The sequence below is a fragment of the Trichogramma pretiosum genome, unplaced genomic scaffold (genome assembly GCF_000599845.2).
Source record: "Trichogramma pretiosum strain Unisexual culture from Peru unplaced genomic scaffold, Tpre_2.0 scaffold122, whole genome shotgun sequence".
In the NCBI taxonomy this organism is placed as follows: Eukaryota; Metazoa; Arthropoda; class Insecta; order Hymenoptera; family Trichogrammatidae; genus Trichogramma; species Trichogramma pretiosum.
In genome coordinates this window covers 1-18,178 of record NW_019640796.1, presented here as the reverse complement: position 1 = coordinate 18,178, position 18,178 = coordinate 1, and the positions used below count along the sequence as shown (strand labels likewise).

At 38.3% G+C, this 18,178-nt stretch overlaps 6 protein-coding genes across 7 annotated transcripts; 3 read left to right on the top strand and 3 right to left on the bottom strand.

The window, feature by feature from the left end:
- The first annotated feature begins 122 nt into the window (after nt 1–122).
- On the top strand, nt 123–3,096 carry LOC106656373 (RING finger protein 37). Its single transcript, XM_014377319.1, has 2 exons — nt 123–2,066; nt 2,127–3,096. The coding sequence occupies exons 1-2, from the start codon at nt 1,423–1,425 to the stop codon at nt 2,899–2,901; spliced, it is 1,419 nt and encodes a 472-aa protein (XP_014232805.1). The 5' UTR covers nt 123–1,422; the 3' UTR covers nt 2,902–3,096.
- Nucleotides 3,097–3,376: 280 nt separating this feature from the next.
- LOC106656376 (transcription factor BTF3 homolog 4) lies at nt 3,377–5,156 on the bottom strand. Its single transcript, XM_014377323.2, has 3 exons — nt 4,770–5,156; nt 3,832–4,206; nt 3,377–3,748 (listed from the first exon to the last, which is right to left on the bottom strand). Exons 1-3 carry the CDS (start codon nt 4,845–4,847, stop codon nt 3,635–3,637), a joined length of 567 nt encoding a protein of 188 aa, XP_014232809.1. The 5' UTR covers nt 4,848–5,156; the 3' UTR covers nt 3,377–3,634.
- A 542-nt stretch (nt 5,157–5,698) lies between these two features.
- LOC106656358 lies at nt 5,699–7,272 on the bottom strand. Its single transcript, XM_014377302.1, has 8 exons — nt 7,184–7,272; nt 6,892–7,099; nt 6,705–6,831; nt 6,514–6,632; nt 6,269–6,439; nt 6,035–6,192; nt 5,787–5,954; nt 5,699–5,717 (listed from the first exon to the last, which is right to left on the bottom strand). Exons 1-8 carry the CDS (start codon nt 7,270–7,272, stop codon nt 5,699–5,701), a joined length of 1,059 nt encoding a protein of 352 aa, XP_014232788.1.
- Nucleotides 7,273–7,437: 165 nt separating this feature from the next.
- On the bottom strand, nt 7,438–13,302 carry LOC106656375 (15-hydroxyprostaglandin dehydrogenase [NAD(+)]-like). Of its 2 annotated transcripts, XM_023458077.1 has the most exons (7): nt 13,254–13,302; nt 12,799–13,091; nt 12,562–12,685; nt 12,378–12,484; nt 12,111–12,284; nt 11,554–11,711; nt 7,438–8,750 (listed from the first exon to the last, which is right to left on the bottom strand). In XM_023458077.1, exons 2-7 carry the CDS (start codon nt 12,889–12,891, stop codon nt 8,636–8,638), a joined length of 771 nt encoding a protein of 256 aa, XP_023313845.1. In that variant the 5' UTR covers nt 12,892–13,091; nt 13,254–13,302; the 3' UTR covers nt 7,438–8,635. The 2 variants fall into 2 exon arrangements, with proteins under 2 accessions (XP_023313845.1, XP_014232807.1); XM_014377321.2 differs by having other exon boundaries at nt 12,799–13,299.
- Nucleotides 9,202–11,263, top strand: LOC106656371 (zinc finger protein OZF-like). The gene is made up of 3 exons (XM_014377318.1): nt 9,202–9,273; nt 9,350–9,452; nt 9,514–11,263. The coding sequence occupies exons 1-3, from the start codon at nt 9,227–9,229 to the stop codon at nt 10,948–10,950; spliced, it is 1,587 nt and encodes a 528-aa protein (XP_014232804.1). The 5' UTR covers nt 9,202–9,226; the 3' UTR covers nt 10,951–11,263.
- A 789-nt stretch (nt 13,303–14,091) lies between the features above and the next one.
- On the top strand, nt 14,092–17,025 carry LOC106656370 (succinyl-CoA:3-ketoacid-coenzyme A transferase, mitochondrial). Its single transcript, XM_014377317.2, has 7 exons — nt 14,092–14,735; nt 14,883–15,324; nt 15,436–15,797; nt 15,877–15,988; nt 16,064–16,280; nt 16,344–16,555; nt 16,638–17,025. Exons 1-7 carry the CDS (start codon nt 14,646–14,648, stop codon nt 16,817–16,819), a joined length of 1,617 nt encoding a protein of 538 aa, XP_014232803.2. The 5' UTR covers nt 14,092–14,645; the 3' UTR covers nt 16,820–17,025.
- Nucleotides 17,026–18,178: the final 1,153 nt, after the last annotated feature.

Below are 18,178 nucleotides of genomic sequence, written 5' to 3'. Positions count from 1 at the left end.
ACTTGAGATGAAGAAGAGAAAAAAAAAATAAGGAAACGCTTAACTGAGATATTTTGTATTTTTTTACGTATTATACAATGTTACTGAACCTTTTTATATAATTTTAGCACGTGTATAATATGGAAAGCGAGAGAGCAAGAATAATGAATTGAAAATTCAATCTTGCGTAAGTAACTTACAAAAAAAAAAGAATTAAAAACGACGAACAATAATTGATCCGAGGCGCTTGTGAGATAACAAGAATAAAAATAGAAGACTGAATTCAATTGAAAAAAAAGAAAAAAAAAGAAAACTGAGATTATATGATGGAAAAGCAGCGCAATTAACATTAAAAATAAAAATCGAAGGGATAATAGACGCGAGCGAAGCATATATAATAATGTATCATTGCTATTGCTTCGAGATTATTAAATTGTATATTTTTCAGCCGAATGAGAATAAGCAAAGAAAATAATAATAATAAAAAAAAGAGGGAGGAAAAAGTAACCGCGAAGTGATCATTTTTAACCGAGATATAAAACTGACAGGCAGACGTAATTGTAAATAAATAATAATTACTTGTGTATCGTTTTTTGGGATACTGCGTGCACATTTGGCGTATACACGATGTGCGCCAAAAAATTTGTACATGAATAATGATAATTAATTGTCATTTTTGGTGGCTAGTTTGACGCTACGATATTATAGAGACAAAAAAGAGGAAGTATATAACGGACAAGGATGTATCGAAGGATGCGATTAATGGGCACGAGCAAATTTATGATTATTATTATTATTACTGTTTTTTTTTTCAAGTCAGTGATTTTGCCAGCAGCGACGATGCGTACATTTGTATGAATAAAAAAAATATTAATATTATTCGGACGTGTTGCGTGCGGAGTCACGGACACACGTCGGAAGAATGTTGGGATGATCAGGTTTAAACACACAAAATAGCCAACTGATCTCGATGAAACAATTTTTTTTCTTTTTATAATTGCTAAACTATATTATTGTACGAACGATATAATATTGAAAACGATGTGAATTATTATAATGCGAGCTCCAGTATGTGTATTGTACGATTTTGCTTTGAAATACAAAAAAAAATTAATGAAACTTTAATGATTTGCTTTTTAATCACTAATGAATTGCTAGCTTTATAATTCGCGAGTCGATTAAATTTTTTTTTCATGTTCGCGTCTCTTATTTTGTTTGAACAATTCGGAGCAGAGTAGTGGGGTGTTCAGCCCCTTCCCCTAACCTCATGCACATGTCAATCAGCTGGTGTTGGTACACAACGATGTGTTCATAGACGTCACAGCTCAACGTTAGCAAAATTTACAATTAAAGTTGGAAAATGTGACGCTCGTTTGGTTTCATTTCTTTTAAAGTGAAAAAACTTCTATTTCGGATACTTTTAGTAAAAGTTCATTCGATAAAATGCTCCTGAATTTCTGTGATCCTTGTTTGAGAACCGATGTGACCTGCAGCACTGTCAGTTCTGACGGCTATGAAGCAACGAATTTAGTTAACAATTCCAACAAGGGCTTCCTAGCTTACTCGGCTATCAAGCCACCAGTTCATCTTGAATTTGTTTTCATTTGCAATATACAACTCAGTCATGTTGTGATTCATCCACAAGTTGGAGCTCAGAGATCTGTCGGCTTTCAACTGTCCTTGAAGTCTTCTAATTCTAATCAGCAATCATTTCTTGATGTATCGAGTGCTTACATTAAAAAAGATGAAGCTGGAGTGTTTTTCTACAGAAGCGATTTGGGATTTGAGGAAGCCACGGTACCCTCAAACTTTTCTCAGCGCTACATGAAAAGATTACCTGTTTTGAATTATGTAAACGCACTGAGACTCAGTATTGTAAAAACTGACAATTCTGTTCCTGCATTAGGTGAAATACAAATATGGGGTAAAGTTTCACCTAAATGTAGCAAAGATATTTCAATGGGTATTATGTCTCTGTGGATGAATAGAAATGCTAATCAACTACCTACACCTTTACCAAATTATGAATCAGATTCTTCTAAAGTTGTTATTAATCAATCATCAGAACATTCTGAGTCACAAAAGAGGTATGTAATGCAATTTAAATTATAAATATACAAGTAAAACACAACTATTTTCTTTTGCAGTGAACCAATACTTGATGATTCACTGGATATACCAGATGATTTTTTGGATCCAATCACATGTGAAATCATGACACAGCCAGTTGTTTTGCCAAGTGGAAAAATTATTGATCAAAAAACTTTAGAAAAGCACGCACAACATGAAGCCTTACGGGGAAGGGTCCTATCAGATCCTTTTACAGGACTTTGTTTAAATGAAATAAGGAAACCAATAATAGCGTATTCATTAAAAGCTAGAATAGATAAATTTTTATTGGATAATAGTACCAATAAGGAAATAATTAAATTGCCTAGAGTTTTAGGATCAAAGAAAAAACAAGGCCTAGAAGAAATTAAAATGATCAGTCAATCTACCAACAGAAACTATAGTGAAAATACAGTTACTGATGTGAGTAGTATATCAAGAAAAAGAACTTCAGAAGTTGATAACAACAGTGTAAAGCATAGACGGATAGTTGGTGGACATTCGTTACCAGTTGCAACGATTATTAGTAGTTCTAATTTAAGTAGGACACATGCTAAATTTGAGATAAATTCAGTGAAAAAAAATTTGATTCGGTATGAAAGTGATCAAGTAAAAGTTACAGAAAAAATATCAATTCCTTACATTAGTTCAAATATACCAAAGTGCAAGTGCTGTACAGAAACAATATTTTACAAATTACCTTGTAATCATTTTATGTGTAGAAAAACTTTGTTATCCCTTGACAAAAATGTATGTACAATTTGTAAAGTAGAATTTAAATCTAGTGACCCTGAAAGAGTTCACTCTTCATAGTGAGGAGTGAATGTTGATTGATTTCTATTCAACTTGTCTGTGTTCTAACTATTGTATTAGAAAAAATTTTTGTATGTATAATTAATGCAAGCTTATTGGTCTTTTTAATCACAAAATTGACGATCTATTTTTTGTACTTAATATTTTATGATGTTTTTATTTTATACAATAACAAAGAGAAAAATGTTCAATTAACATGAGAGCTTTTTGAAATTATTTTCAAACATTACATTCTTAAACGCCTATTTTTATGACTACTTAGAGAATTTTACAACATAATTATTATTACAAGATCAGGTGGTCATGATGAATATTGTATCACATTCTATAAGTTTAATTTATAGTTGAAACCTAATTTTTTTCAAGCCACTTTTCACATGACTTGATACAGTTTCTATTTTATGTGATTGAACGACTGAAAAAATGCTGAGAAGGGAATGGAGTTTGTTGAACAACAAAATATACTTAGAAATGATTACAATTTTAAGTTTAAGTTTTATAGAAGTTTTTTTTTAAAAATGCCATCCATAAAACTATTCTTTCATTTATTATCATAACCATCACTCTTCAATATAATATTTTCAAGTTAACTTGATCATTTTCCACATATGTAGGTCACAATATAAATGTAAGTTTCATCTTGTTGGTGTCAAAAGATCTTTCATGATGTTGTAAAGTATATCAGCTCAATAAGTGAGCTGTGTGTTCATAATTCATGCATTTGGATTCAGAATTAAGCTTCCTGTTTGGCAGGTGCTTTATCTTTTGCTTCTTTTGATTCTTTAGCTTCTTCGACTTTCTTCTCTTCAACCTTAACGGCTTCAGCAGCCTCAGTTTTGGGTGCAACCTGAAAAATCACAAAAGTGTTATTCATTTCATCTACTTTATATCTTTCATTGTTTATCATGCGCATCAATGTCGAAGCTTTACCTCTTCTTTGCTAGCCTCATCGAAGTTTCCAACGAGGTCAGGTACTTCATCGTCCTCTCCAAGACCACCTTTGAAAGCTGCGCTGTTGGCCACGGTGCTGGCGGCCAACTGTTTCAACTGGGTGAGACCCTCTGGTCCGAGCTGGCTGAGAATGCCTGGGAGCATCTCGGTGATCTGCTTGTTTTCACCATGACCGGTGATGGCGAAAGTGTTTGCCTGCAGACTGGCTTGTGCTTTTGGGTTGTTGAAGTGAATAATGGTACCGTCATCTTTGATCATGTTGACCTCTTCGATGCCAGGAATGGTATTCACTGACAATTTCTTCAGACAGCTCTGAAGTTTTTTGTCATCTGTGGCTGCGGTGGCGTGGACGACCTTAATCAAACAAAATTAATTAAAATCATCATCACCCATGATCTCAATAAAATTAATTTTACTTTTCATCGTCGACTCTTGCGTTTGATAATAAATGATGTTATTAAAGAAGTACATGGCAAAGGAAGCATCCATTCTCCAAAAATAGCTTCTACAGCCGTGGGAGAGAGACGGAGCGACAGAGAGCCGGGCTTCCTAACCCACAAGTCGAACGTCGATAAAAAAAAAACCGCAAAAATTGTCGATTATAACCAACAAGTTCGCGTGCACGCGACACGACAGGCGAACGACACCCGCGCGATCGAGGACTGGCCAAGTGCATCGTTGATAACAATGGAAAGTCGATAATTGATAATTCATTTCGTGAAAAAAATTCGAAGGCATGTGCTCGTGGCCTAGCATGGTATAGCACGATGACGACGACGACGGGGCAGGGAATTCGCGGCCTCGTGGGCGCGCGCTGCGGCACACACGCGAGAGAGACACGATATAAACCATAAAAAAAAAAAAAAGGAAGGAAGAAAAGTAGATTTTTTCTATTGCATTACTATCAATTAGCTCACCTTCTTCTTGCGACGGGGTGTACCCTTGCCACCGATGCGCACTTGGGCTTGAAGCTTCTTCAGTTTTTCGGGATTCATGTTTTTTTTATATATATATTATATTTTTTGTGTGAGCTCGTGCGACTTTAGCAAGAGTTTCCTCCAACTAAAGGCAAAAAAAAATGAAACGAGAGCAGAGCGAGCGAGCACGACTGGCCACAAGCGCCGCGAGAGAGAGGAAGAAGGTGTGCGCGTTAAATTGGTGAAGCGAGCGAACGAATGCGCACCCGCGAGACGAGGAGAAAAGTTGAGCACACGAGTCGTAGACCGTAGTAGGCTATATGCTGTAGTGTGAGAGCGAGAGAGAGAAAGATAGATGGAGAGAGAACAAGAGCGACGCCTCGGGTAGATCTCTGGACTATCGTAGTATACGTATAGGCAAAAAGGCGAGTTTTTAGGAGTTGGAGTAACGCACACCAGCAGAACACGTGCTCGCGCGCGGCCTGTGCTACGAGCGCCAGAGTTTATAACAGCAGTAGGTACTATAGCCTCGGCAGGGGGAGCAGCAGCAACAGCAGCAGCATCGGAGCAGCGAAAATGGCAGTTCAAGAAAAAGAGAGAGAACAAAATAGCGCGTATATTTCGCCGGGCGGTCGGGACTCGGGCGCATGTGCACAACACGACGACGAAGCTCTTCTTCTTTTTTTCTGTCCAGGTCGCGGGCAAAGTTTCCGGTTTATACCCAGCCCCGTTTCGTGTATGGATGGCTGCCAGCTGTGTGTTCGGTCGCGAGCGCGAGATTCGAACGGCGATGAAAAAATACAATGAGTGAACTTTTGATGATGGTTTGAGAGACGAATTTATATACTCGATGGACATTACAATGTTTTTGTTTTTGCTTTGATCACGAAGACAATTACATATTTTTTAATTCGTTTTTTTTTTTAGATTCACTTCCCCCGAGCGGATCTGCGAATGATTAAGATCGAATTATATACTTTCTAAATTCCATGTATTATGATAAATAAATAAACTCACTTTGTCAATTGTTCCTGCTGCTCCCTCTCCTTGATCCTCTCGAGACTGGTGATGAGTTTGGGATCGTCGCAGAGATTGAAGGGCGGCTCGAGCAGCCAGGCCGAGCCGTTCTTCGCCCGGGCGAGCAGATGATCGATCGCCTTGCCGAGTCTGCGGCTGTCTTTGCTCCTTTTTTTTTTTTTTTTTTTTGGTTATTATTAAGATTCGATAGAAAATATGCGAGAAAAAAATGAGGACGAGAATCTTACGGATCAGGCGGACAGGGTGTGTAGCCGCATCGGCCGGGATCGTGGGCGCGAGCCAACTCGTCCGTGGGGACGTCGGGCAGGCCGATGCTCGTGGAGGGTCGTATCGACGGGCACAGGGCGACCAAGCGCAGACACTCGTTCTCCGCCGGCAGCTCGTTCTGTATATCCAAAAAATTATCCCGAAATCATAAAATCCATCGTTTTATTTATTTATTTATTGTTTTTTTTTTCTACCGCTAAATTGATGGTCGTCTCTACGACCGGATCCGAGTAGCAGTAGATCGGCTGCGGATTCTTCGGCCAATCGACCAGGCCCAGTATCGAGGCGCAATTGATCACGATGCCGCGGACCTTGTGCGCCAGCAGCAGCTCGATCGCCACCCGCGTCAGGCGCTGCACGCTCGTCTACGTGAAAAAAAAACAAAAGTTAGGACAATTTTTCGACAAAAAGGAACATCGGAATGGAATTCGATACTCGCGAGCTTCTTCTCGTCCCGGCAGAACTTGGCCTCGCTTTTGGGCAGTCGCGAGATCGCGTCCAGGTCGTTGAATATTATGCTCGGCTGGTGCTTGGAGCACAGCGCCGATCGGTATATACCTTCCGAGTTTGTACAATATGTTTTTTATGCAGAAAAAAAGTTTAATTTTTTTTTTTTTTCATTTCGCTTACCCTCCACGTGGCAGGTGTTGCGCACGTCGCAGGGATAGAACTGGGCGCGATCGTCGCCGAAGCTCATGCAGAGCTTCTCCGCGGCGAAGCTGCCCGCCGAGGCGTCCGAATCGGCCAGCAGGACTCTCTGGATGAAAAAAAATAAATAAATAAAGTAAAATGAAATATATCCTCGTCGTCGTCTAACCTCGGCACCGTTGGCGAGCAGCTGTCTCGCGGCGTAAAAGCCGAAGCCGTTGGCCGAGCCGCCGACGACGATGGCGAGCTTGCAGCCGAGCCCGCCGATCGGTTTCGGCAGGCCGTCCAGGCAGTTCTTCGGCACGATGATCTTCGGCCCCTGGCCGGGCTTGCGACAGCACGAGGCCGACTTTCGACGCTTCTTCAGCGAGCTCGTGCTGGATTTTTTTTTAAATTTTTTTTATTGTATTGCGCACGTCGCGCGAGAGTAACGAGAAAATTCAATATACAAAAAAAGTAACCTGAAATAGTTACGAGCCGACAGGATGACGCTGTTCAAGTTGGTCAAATGGTTGTACGTGTGCTCGAGTATGACTCTTCGGAATTTCATAGTGAGCTTACGGAGAATTTAACTTGACTTCTAACGCGAAAATTTTGAGATGTTTTTTGTCAACAAACGATGTATTTGGTGGTTAGGCGAGTGACATTATTTACTTTTTGATGGGGAGGAACAGAATGAATAAAAAAAAAGAAAATCGAAATCCTCGAATTTTATAGACAAAAAGCAAAAATGTATCTTTATTCAAAGGCTTAGCAGAGTATTCAAGTTTTACATTCACAATAATAAATACGCGAGCGCAGCACAACGTATAGTTTTAAAAATGATCAACGCATACTTATTCCATTCGATAGAGTAATTCGACAAAAATTAACAATCCTTAAATCGATAAATATAAAAAACAACAATTCCGAAGCGAACACACCCCTGATCGGGTTCGAACGTCGACAATTTTTTTTTCTACTAATTCAAGATTGCGCACGCAATACAAATTTTCCCTCTAATTAATTAAAATTCGTAAGCTACCGTAACATTCAATACATTGTATTATATATTTTTTAGCGATGATGCTTAAAAGCGATTATTCGAATCTATACTTAAGAACGTTGTTTTTCTTTCATTCAAAGCTGTGTTTTCGAATTATACAATTCATAAACGCGCGTAACTGCATAAAAGTATATAAAAAAATATCGCATGCTCGACACATGTCTACAATTCGTATGGTATAGCGTTCGGCAGTTTTCATCGATACAAAAATCATTCGAACATAGTACTTATTTCGTAAATCAATTTATACAGTAATAACGCAACATCGCTTTTTCGTTATGATTGTGCGATCGAAACAATAACGATTATTATTTGGTCGCGGTGATTTTTTCACAGATATTGGATAATCAATGAAAAGATTTTCTTTAAATGTTATAACAATATGTTAAAAATGTATATGAAAATTTCCGACTTTATGATCTACTGATATAGTAAGAGATCCAAAATGGCAGAAGATCATTTCTTACCCTAATTTTCGTAAATTCCAATTGGTGTCAATTTGTAAAAATTATCAATTCATCGCTGACAGAGTCAAGTTGAGAATTCGAAAAACGCGAATACATCGTAATGTAATTTATATAAAAAATTCGACAAGCCAGCCATTGTTTTTATCTCGGACACATTCTTACAGACTACAGTACATAATAATAGCTAGAAGTTTTAGTTTTATAAGATTTCATCGATTCGTCGTGCTTTTTACGGTACGGCACAGCTGTTTTTTGCAAATTTGGAAATTCTACGCGACTCCGAAGCCGATTCGCTTTTACTTTTATCATGCTATTATTTTATTTATTTTTCGTTCGTTTTAATTGGACGACATTTATTTCGTTAAATATAAATTATTGGTGCGTTTTGGAAAATTTTTGGCTTATGATTTGCTGAAAGTTATCTCTTTGGCTGGTTGTCCGTTTTCCACGAGCCAGACGCTTCCGCTTTTGGCATTAGCCAGGATGTTGATCAGTGCTTTGGCAACGTGTTCACCTCTGGAAAAAATAAGATCAGGCGTGAATATCGAGCTAACGCATATTTTGTTTTTTGAATATTTTAATTTACAAAACAAATGTTTACTGAACTTCTAGCATTGAATAGCATTATTTTATGATTTTTCATTTTTTATGTAAAATAGAATTTGTGATTTTTTTACAATAATTAACAAGGTCAAAAATAATGACGTACTCTAACATCAAATGTCAACTTAAGTATAATTTTCTCCGAAATTGGCAATTCTTTCTATTCTTAAATATTTTAAATAAAATATATAATATATAGAAAAAATATTATTTATCATTTCACAAATTGATAATGTAAATTTTCAGTAGTATGAAACGACTTGATGTCGTTCTGTTATTATTGGTCCGCTCGGAATTCCATATCAATATTTGTAAATATTTAGAAATAAAATCCAAGTTAGTTGGTTTGACAGTATTACAGAAACATCATTCGACAACGAAGCTTCAAGATGGAATCGAGTAATTTCTCGAAGGTGCCAGTAGCTTGTACAATCAGGTAATTTTCATTTTATCATCATGAACTTACGAAAATATTACAAAAGAATAATTTATCCTTGTAAATCTATGTTCAGAGTCAAAAAAGAACCTCGTGATGAGTCGTTTGATGAGAATTATGGCGAAACAATTGACCAAACGCACGACGTTAAAAATGTTCGATTCTGCAGAGAATACTCGGTAAGAAATGGCGATCTTACACGGAGACAACATTTTTTCATAACTTACTATCTTATTACAGACGCTTCAAGAAAGTAAAGAAAATTACAAAAATGAACTCGACAAAATGCGAATCGAATTCGAATGTGTAGACGTTAAGCTCGATTTATCGGCAGTTGCGAAAATTGAAGATTACTCTCCACGTCAATGGCAGGATATGAAGTACAGCGACGATTACAAAACTGAAAGTACAGTCAAATTAGAAACAGTTGGGATAGTGAAGAAAGAATTTTCAGGCGAAGAGGCAACGAAATTTAATCTTGATCGTGGACTCAGCGAGCAGGATGGAAAAAGAAGCGCTACAAAACAGTTGAGCTTTGAAGGTAGACTCAAAATACGCGACGACTCGGCGCATAATGGCACGGCAGCTGCACGCGAAAAGACGTCTGAACGAAAGAAAAATCCCAAGGTCCACAGTGACTCGGTCCACGGTGGTATCACTCACGCATGTCGTACGTGTGGAAAGACATTTACACGAAAAATTTACCTCAAAAATCATATTGAAGGGTTGCACAATGGTATCGGTTATGCATATGGTATATGCGGAAAAAAGGTCGTAAATAAGGGTAATTTAAAAAAACACATCGAATCGATGCATAATGGTGTCAGTCACGAATGTAATATTTGCAGAAATGTTTTTAAACAAAGACATGATCTGAATAGACATATCGAGTTGGTTCATAATGGCATTTCACATGCGTGTGATATTTGCGAAAAGACATTCACACGGAAGGGTCATCTCAAAATCCATATCGATTCGGTGCATTATAAAATCAAGCATGCATGTGGTATATGCCAAAAGATATACTCAGAAAAGAGTACTATGAAAAAACATATCGATTCGGTGCATAATGGCATTTCACATCCATGTGATATATGCCCAAAGACATTCTCAGACAAGAGTAATCTTAAAAAACACATCGATTCGATGCATTATGGGGTCAAACATGCGTGTGGTATATGCCAAAAGACATTCCCACACAAAGTTAGTATCAAAAAACACATCGATTCGGTGCATAATGGAGTTTTACATGCATGTGATGTTTGTGGAAAGACATTCACTCAAAAAGGTAATCTCAAAACTCACATCAAGTCGGTACATCATAAAATCACGCATCCATGCGATAAATGCCAAAAGACATTTTCAGACAAGCGTACTCTCAAGAATCACATCGATGCGGTGCATAATGGTGTCAGACACGAATGCGATTTTTGCGGAAATAAATTCATAACGAAAAGTTATCTTAAAGTTCACATCGAGTCGGTGCATAATGGTGTCAGACACGAATGCGAGATTTGTAGCAAGAAATTTACAAGCAAGAAAAATATAACAAGGCACAAGGATGAAATGCACAATGGTACCACCCATGTATGTGAGACATGCGGTAAGATATTCGGACGAAAAAGGAGTCTCGAAGCCCACACCGTTATGGCACATCCCTCGCCCATTGCGAACTGATAACTTTAGAAAATTCATGTGTCAATTGTGACTCGACGATGTAGTGCGTTTAGTTTCACTGACGATTGATTTACAATTTTTTTTGTTAATTACGATAATTCAAATTCTTCCTATATTTTGTATCATATCAATGTGTAAAAACGTCAACATTTTTTGTATTATAAAATTGATTGCAATCCGAAATCACATTGTGAAATTCGCTGCTAATCATAGCTCGCTCTTTAAACTTTATAATTTTGACTCCTAGCTAATACATGCTTCGAAATTCAATAAAATAATCGTTGCTTTACAACGACTATCTCCGATATTGTAACATAATTCGTTCAAACATTTTTTTACTTCGTTCATAACTCAACTATAATATCTACGTCCACATCACTTTGATTGAATGCTACCGAATATATTTTATCCTGTATCCGAATACGGCCTCCTTTCTTGACCATATTTAAAAAAATATTTTCCCAAATAAGACTGTCTCAAAAATTGTCTGTGCTCCGATATGTACTTTTATTCAAAATGTACGTCTCTCCGTAGAAATATTTTTAATTGCGTAAGTTACGTGTATGACAAAAAAAGGAATCTTTTCTCTGCGTATATACTCACGTCTGCGAATTCGCATTGGCCGTATCCCTCCGCCAGGCGTCCTCGTAACGTGGCGACAGCAGCTGCTTGCCGACGTCGGCACGCACGAGATTGCTCTTGGTCGCGCCCGGACAGATCGTGATCATTCTCACGCCCGTCAGACCCACGTGATACTGATCCTGCACAGACGCACACAAAGAGATGAAAAAAGACGATTGTTCGGTACTGATTTTAAATCTCATTATACCCCAATGAAAATATTTTATAAATTCTTAGGCAAGATTTTAAAAAGATCTTGATAAAATTTTAAGACATCTGGTAGCAAGTTCTTATATGAGATCTTGATAAAACTGGAAGACTTCAAGTAACAAATTCTTAGGAGAGTTTTTGATTTCATTACTAGACTTGAAATAACAAGTTCTTATATAATTTGAATTTCATGATTGTGATGAAGTTTTACTATTTTTACAAGATCTTATTCAAGAACTTGCTACCAGATGTCTTACAAGTTTATCAAGATCTTTTTAAAATCTTGCCTAAGAACTTATAAAATATTTTCATTGGGGTATAGCTCTCACCCCAAAAGCTCTGGTGAAGCTCACGATGGCGGCCTTGGTGGCCGAGTAGATGGGCACGCTGACGTACGGATTGAAGCCGACGTTGCTGCCGGTGTTGACGACGACGCCGCCCCGGCCGCCCTTGTCGATGCCCATGTAGCGCTGCGCCAGCAGAGTGCCGCGTATGACTCCGTTCTACCGGATATGGAATTCGGATACGAAATTATTATTCCCCGCTTATACGTTGGTCGCGATTATATATACGGTCGACGAAAAATTTGTGATTACCAGATTGATGTCGACCTCGAGCTCCCACAGTCTGTCGTTCATGATCCCGGCGTTATTGATGACGATGTCGATGTGGCCGAAGTGAGCTATTGTCGTCTTGAAAGCGTCTGCGTGGCGAAAAAAAAAGGCACAATCTCACACATAGAACACAAATTGACGCAATGATACAACTTCTGCCACTTACCCTCGAACTGTGGATAATCGGTAACGTCGCAGGGGCAGAAGAGCACGCGGTCCTTGCCGTGGCGCGACGCGAGGCTGCGAAACACCTTCTCGCCCTCCTCCGTGTTTATGTCGCATATCGACACCTGTCAAACAACACGGGGGCAAAGGGAATAGTAGCGGTGAGTACAATGGCAAGACAATACGCGCAGTTCGACGTTCAATCGTTCGTTATGTTTATGCATCTTTTATTTATTACCTTGGCGCCTTGATTCACGAGCTCCTCGGCGTAGCACCTGCCGATACCGCCAGCACCGGCCGTGACGAGTACGACGCGTCCTTTCACGTCCATTGTGTATGTATGTATGTGTGTGTGGGTGCGCGTAAGTCGTTGCCCTCCCGTGCGATGAGTTTGCCGCTCCTGCAGCTATGTATGTACTATGTGTATCGAACTGTCAACCCTTGCGATGAGTCACTCGCATATATTGGCCCACAAAAAAATTTTAATACAATCGCGATCGAATCCTCGTGAAGATACAATTTGACCTATAGCTGAAAAACAAGTTTTGCACACACTCAACGGATTACATCGTATACAAGTCGAAGTAAACACGAGACGTATTACACACGCTGCAAAAACAAGGCCAGTGTATACAAATACGTGACTTTGTTTGATATTACGATGCACTGCACAGACAAAAAACAAAAACGCACCAAGCTCTCGGTGTTCTTCACGTCGAGTGAGGCCTCAGCTGCACTCTTTACACACTCCACTGTTATACTGATGATAATACGAGCGCGCGCGCGCATGCGAGGGTGTGTTGCGCCGATCCGCTGCTGCCGCTGCAGCCTCCGCGCGAAGATTCGGGGTAGTAGTGGGATCAAAAGAGTTTCTGCTAATGCGCGAGAGTTACGAAGGTACTACTCTCGAGATACACTGCACCCGCACACACACACTCGTGGACAAAGGTTTGTGCACTTTCGTTTTGCGATACGAGTATATATATATATGTAGTAAAGCTCGCAGAGGTGTGGTTGCAGGCTGTGCGCCGGGCGGCGCGGATGAGGGAAACGGAGTCGACCAGGATTGATATTACTATATATATAGGATGTATGTCGTAGTACGCGCCGCTGGAAAATATCGATTTTGATACGATTACGTTGTATCCTATATATGTAACGGGTTCGACGAGCTAAGCGCGCGCGAGGGTGAATTCAAATTCAATTCGAACATCAACGAGTTCTCCTTTTTTTTTTAACTTTCTGAACTTTTAAATTTGTACCGCAATTGTTCAAGTGGTTCGTGTTGATACGAGTACGCGAAATCATCGTGTAATTTGCACAAAAATAATTAAAACCTTATCACGAGAAGCTTCTATATGCCTCGAAGTAGATAAGAGAAAAAACATCGTTTAATTGGATGTAAAATAACGTACGAAAAATAAAACGTTGAATTCGTTTTTATAATATGTGTAAACAATCGTACGACCGGCTTGCACTCGAGTGTACACAATCGTTCGAGGGATCTAAAAATAGCATCCACAGCCTGACGATCGACATTTTACTCGTGCATTATTTTATTATTTTGCATACTCGGTCGAATTAAAATTTTTTTATACGCATACAATTTGCAACTCTCGCGCGTCATGTCGTGTTATGCCCGATCGAGAAATAAACAAGTCCATTACGCAATCGTTCGCCTGCTCCGTCGTGTCCGTGTGTGTGTATGTGGTACTGCTGCATATGTAGATACAAAATAACATGGAGGTTAGATTCGGCTGGCCTAGTGCATGTGTACGCATTATAAACGTGTGCGTGTGAACTGTGAATGCAGCCAGCCAGCAGCAGAGCTGCGGCGATATTTACACGAGCCGGATAAGACACAGCAGTATACACACATGCCACCTCGCTCGCGCGATGTCATCAGTGCCATCATCGTCGACGGTATCTTCGGCTTGACAAAATAATTGATAATTCGAAGGTGGGGGCCCTGCGGAATCTCGAAGCGGTGTTCTCATCTGCATTTTGCATTTTGCGCTGGTCGTGTGTGCGTGTTGTTTTTTTTTTTTTTAAGCAGCACAACCTTTCGCCTCCGTGTTCGAGACCATGGCTTTTTCAATAAGCAGAGTCGGCAAATTGTTTCTGCTCAAGGCCGGCGTCGACTCGAACGCTGTCAAATTCAATCGATTTTCAAGGGTGAGCTTTTATTTTTTTGATGCACCGAACCTGTTGGTTTGAACTTTTTTTTTGTAAATTTGTTTGATTCACTGAACCTTTTGGTTTGAACTGTTTTATTGCAAATTTTTTCTACTAATAACGAGTGCGTTTGTGTTTGTGTCTCAGATACTTGCTGTTCAATTTTCAACCGATGGAGCAGAGTCAGACAAGGAAGCACCAAAAGTTGCTTCATCACCGACAGGCAATGGCAAGGTATTTAATTCTGCAGAAGAAGCAGTTTGTGACATACCGAATGGAGCGAAACTCTTGGTTGGAGGTTTTGGCCTCTGCGGTATTCCAGAGAATCTCATAGAAGCGCTCTTGAAAAAAGGTTCAAAGAATCTGGTGGTTGTGTCGAACAACGCTGGAGTCGATGACTTTGGACTTGGTAAACTGCTCAAAGAGAAAAGGGTCAAAAGAATCATTGCCTCTTACGTTGGAGAAAATGCAGAGTTCGAAAGACAGTATCTTGCTGGGGAGCTAGAAGTAGAACTGACACCGCAAGGAACTCTGGCAGAGCGCGTGAGAGCTGGTGGTGCTGGAATTCCTGCCTTTTATACACCTACAGGTATCTTTTTTTTACAGTAAAATGTAATGTTTTATAAAAAGATATTCTATCAAAATATCTCACAGACATAATGAAAATTCATTTAAAAAAATATCTATTACTTTTTTTCAGCTTATGGAACAATTATTCATGAAGGCAATGTTGTTATTAAGTACCATAAAGATGGTAAAGATGAGATGACAGGTGATGCAAGAGATGCTGAAAATTTTGATGGAAAAGATTATGTACTAGAACATGCCATTACTGGAGATTTTTCATTGATTAAGGCCTGGAAAGCAGATACTGCTGGAAACTTGATTTTCCGTAAGTCTGCCAGAAATTTCAATCCAGTTATGTGTAAAGCTGGAAAAATTTCCATTGCGGAAGTTGAAGAAATAGTGCCTGCAGGTCAAATTGACCCAGATCATGTTCATGTACCAGGTATCTATGTAGATAGAATTATCAAGGGAGCATCTTATGAAAAAAGAATTGAGGTAAATTTTTATAAATTGAGGTAGTCATTACAATGAAATATTAACAGTGAAAAGTACTTAACAAAAAATTCTATCTTAGAAAAGAACAACTCAAAAATCAGTGAAACCATCTACTCGAGTTACACCGGCTGCTAAAGCAAGATTGAGAATAGTTAAAAGAGCAGCTCTTGAATTTAAAAATGGAATGTATGGTAAGTTGTGTCATTCATTCTGTTGAAAAAAAAAAGATTTTTTTTATTATATCTCATGAAAAATATTTTTTATAGCTAATCTGGGTATTGGTATGCCAATGTTGGCCAGCAACTACATCCCTAAAAATGTAAAAGTAACTTTGCAATCAGAAAATGGTATCCTTGGGCTTGGCCCCTTCCCTGCAGAAGATCAAGTTGATCCAGATTTGATTAATGCTGGAAAAGAAACTGTAACTGTTTTGCCTGGAGCATCTTACTTTGGCAGTGATGAAAGTTTTGCCATGATCAGAGGGTAAATTTTTAAAAAAATAGTGTAATGAATGATTAAAAATTAATGACTACATTATATTTCTAGTGGACACGTTGACTTAACAATATTAGGGGCTATGCAAGTATCTCAATTTGGTGATTTGGCTAATTGGATGATTCCTGGAACGATGGTCAAAGGAATGGGAGGTGCCATGGATTTAGTTTCTGCTGCTAATACCCGAGTTATTGTCACAATGGAGCATGTAGCAAGAGATGGCAGCCCTAAAATTTTGTCTGAATGCAATTTACCTCTCACAGGTATTTATTAGATTTCTGTCGAGATCTCAATTTAAAAAATGAATAATGGATAGGAAAAATTTATTTAAAACTTTTTTTACAGGTCAACAATGTGTGGACTTGATCATTACCGACTTGGGTGTATTCGAAGTTAAAAAAGGCGAAGGATTAAAACTTATCGAAATCGCGCCTAATGTAGATATAAGTGAAATTGTAAGTTCGACTGGTTGCGAATTTTCTGTTGCTGATGATTTGAAAGAAATGGGTCAAGTGTCGGACGAGTAAAGCACACTTCTGTTTTTTAATGTTAGATATTTACGTAAATTATATTTTGGCATGTTAATAAATGCACATCCACTGAGCCTGTATGTAAATAATGATGTATACTAGAATTAGACTCATAAAACTGTCGAAATTCGACTTTTTTACATGTACATATGTCAAGCACATGTGTAGTTTATAAATAAATAAAAATATATATTATATTTAAATTTCTGGATTTTTTATTTTGCGTATGCTGTCTCAAGTGGGTATCTAGAATTTTTTTAAGTGTACTTTGTAAAGTTTGGCATTTAATGCTTACTTTATTTTAACATATCTTTAAGTTAATAATATAATGGTTGATTTTCATATAATTTATTTCTTTGTATTCATTTTGAGCAGCATACTTACTGCTGAAAAAGACTCATAGGTAGTTTATAAATAATAAATAAATGAAAATACATGATGAATTAAAGTTTCACAATTAATTGTTTTTAAGTTTTATTATAAAATTAATAAATTGCTCCACAAGCTTCGTCTATATTCGTATAAATGTCAATCAATATAGTTAATGGCACAAAAAAATATTCGTTTATTATTTCAAATTTCAGCTAGTAGCTGCTGGGTAAATACCTCGCAGTCAGCTCGTGTCGCTTTTTCTAAACTTTTATCATAACGTTATTAAATGGACACTTGGTCTGCGCCCATCAACTTACAAAGGTCGTTTGTAGTCATGTTTTGGTCAAATGTTTTATCAAAATGTTCCTCGGCCCACCGCCGACAACGTTTATAGGGCTTTTTCACAGTCGTAAGTGACGGTCAAAAATCGACCAGCTGATTTGCCTGGAAGCAAAACAAAGCGACCGTCCGTATACGTTACATGTTAAAGTTGATTGGTAAAAGTACTTGTAATTAGTTTCCTGTGCAGTAAAAAAATAAACAAAAATATCTGGAGAAAGCGGAAATCCTTGTGTATCGAAATATCGAAGCGGTTTTTAGTTAAAGTCTACAGTTTGTAAATGAAAAAATATTGAAATTACGGCTTTTTTGTCTGTGATATTGTCAATAAACTCTAATAAAATACCCGACTGGAAACACAATTCCGGCGCAGTTTTGGGCCGGATTAGATGCCTGATTTAATAATCCGGTTCGGATCAGGCTCCAGACTTGGCCCTGATGAGGAATGTAATAAGGTTTAATACCGGACCGGATTAGTATTTACTAAAATCAGGCCCTGTTGCGGGCTTTATCAGGGCCTGCAAAAACTCCTGAAGTTTATTCCCTCACGTGTAAGCACGCATATATCTGGGCCTGTTAAGGCCCTGAAGTTGCCTGATTTAGAATTATTATTTTTAGATATAATTACGATCAAGGGAAGAAAAA